General features: G+C 41.8%; 1 protein-coding gene across 1 annotated transcript; it reads right to left on the bottom strand.

The window, feature by feature from the left end:
- On the bottom strand, positions 1-1,324 carry LOC143560498 (putative transcription factor At5g28040). Its single transcript, XM_077048789.1, has one exon. The coding sequence runs from the start codon at positions 1,271-1,273 to the stop codon at positions 203-205; it is 1,071 nt and encodes a 356-aa protein (XP_076904904.1). The 5' UTR covers positions 1,274-1,324; the 3' UTR covers positions 1-202.
- Between the last annotated feature and the right edge of the window lie 388 nt (positions 1,325-1,712).

Genomic DNA, 1,712 nt, shown 5'->3' on the forward strand with positions numbered 1-1,712 from the left:
TTCAATCGTTTTTAACTTCATTGTTTCCATAACACAGGAACAAAAGAGAGACTAAACTAAAACCATTTAACTAGCAAATATTATAAGAGGACAAGATAACGATCTCAGCTTGCACCATCTACTTGAACCAAGAAACTACCGAAAACAAAAACAGAAAACTAATATACGAACTCCAGAGATCACTTACAGATGCATCCAAATGCTAAGAACTTAATCCATTCCCCATTGCCCTAAGCTCCTCCAACTTTGACTTCACTTCATCTTGCATCAACTCTATCCTCTTCGAATAAACCTCCAATTCCAACACGCGTTGCTTCCTCCATTTCTCATCACTCATGTCCCCAACACCATTCATATCCATTAACCCTAAACCTAAACCACTTGCATTGCCATAAGTCGGCCCATTCGACGAGCACTTAACCAGTTCTTTAAATAACGGCAGTAAAGACCTCTTCAAAGCCTCTTCAACCGCATTCGCATCCACAGCGTCTTCTTTCTGCTGCTGACTGCAATTCTCTTCAATTTTAACCGTATCCGACCTCGATCTCTTTTTCGACCTCCGTACTTTCTTCTCTGAGTAATTAGGATCATCAATTTCATTACCATTAGGTTTAGGCTTAGGAGTAGGGTTAATATTATTAAGTTCTTCATCGTCGATTCCGACGGGTATAGTAGCTAGGGTTTGATTCCAGATCTTACAAGATAAATCAAAAGTGGACTGATCGTGAGGGCTTTTAAACACGTAGCCTTTACCAGAACTAATTTTACTTAAAACATTCCTATACTTCTTCTTCAACCTTCTAATCTTCTCAACAAATTGATTCTTATTAAACTCCAGCTGCAATTTACCTTTAACCTGGTCATAAAACGCCGTCGTATCATGGTGATGGTGTCCACGTTGAACAATGTAGTCCAGAAGCCCGTTCAAAAGCTCAATTTCATCCTCATCCGTCCACAAACGCTGAAACAGCCGTCTGGAGTCGTCAACAGCTGCAGGCTTTTTGGATTCTGTAATTGGAGTGGCGGCGATTGGTGTGGTGGTGGTGTTTGGAGTGTCGGTGATGGAGATTGTGACGTCACCGGCGGCGGATGACGTGGAATCGTCTTCTTCTTCTTCTTCGTCGTCGTCGTCGATCACATCAACGTCGTCTTCGTTGTCAACGTGTTGATGTTCGTCTTGTTGTTCTTGTTCGCTTTCGTCGTCTTCTTCTTCGTCGTTGAGAAATTCATCGCCGTACGCGGTGGCGGTGTGATCGTCGTCATCGGAAGCCATCGTGATCGGCCGTCGTTGAGTACGTTGGTGTGTGCAGGGTTAGTTAATTAGGGCTCGCTGTTAAATGAACCAGCCGGCCCATATAAAAGTTAGGCCTATGATGACTTGGATAACCAGCCCATATGAAATTGTGTTTAAAAATTCGAACATTTTAGCAGAAAAAAGCAAAAAGAGTTCCTTTTATGGACTCTACACTCTCGTAGAGGTGTTCAAATCGGGTTTTTCTAGTACCCCGTTTTTAGGTATAGAATCGGGATCGGGTGTTGGAATTATGGTATTGGTAATACCCGGGTTCAGTTCCGAGTATTGTCTCTAAAAACCATACGCTATGCATCGTGTTTAAGTTGGTTGTAGAATCGTATATTTGAATACCCTATTTTGGGTATAGATTTGGCTTTTTTAAGGGACTGCATTTTTTGTGTATTTTTGTGGTATTTTT

Source organism: Bidens hawaiensis, unplaced genomic scaffold (genome assembly GCF_021521415.1).
Source record: "Bidens hawaiensis isolate Kalapana, Puna unplaced genomic scaffold, B.hawaiensis_p1.1 tig00020342_1, whole genome shotgun sequence".
NCBI lineage: Eukaryota > Viridiplantae > Streptophyta > Magnoliopsida > Asterales > Asteraceae > Bidens > Bidens hawaiensis.

Excerpts from the sequence above, each read along its gene's own strand:
- LOC143560498 (XM_077048789.1), bottom strand. The coding sequence starts at position 1,273 with ATGGCTTCCGATGACGACGATCACACCGCCACCGCGTACGGCGATGAA.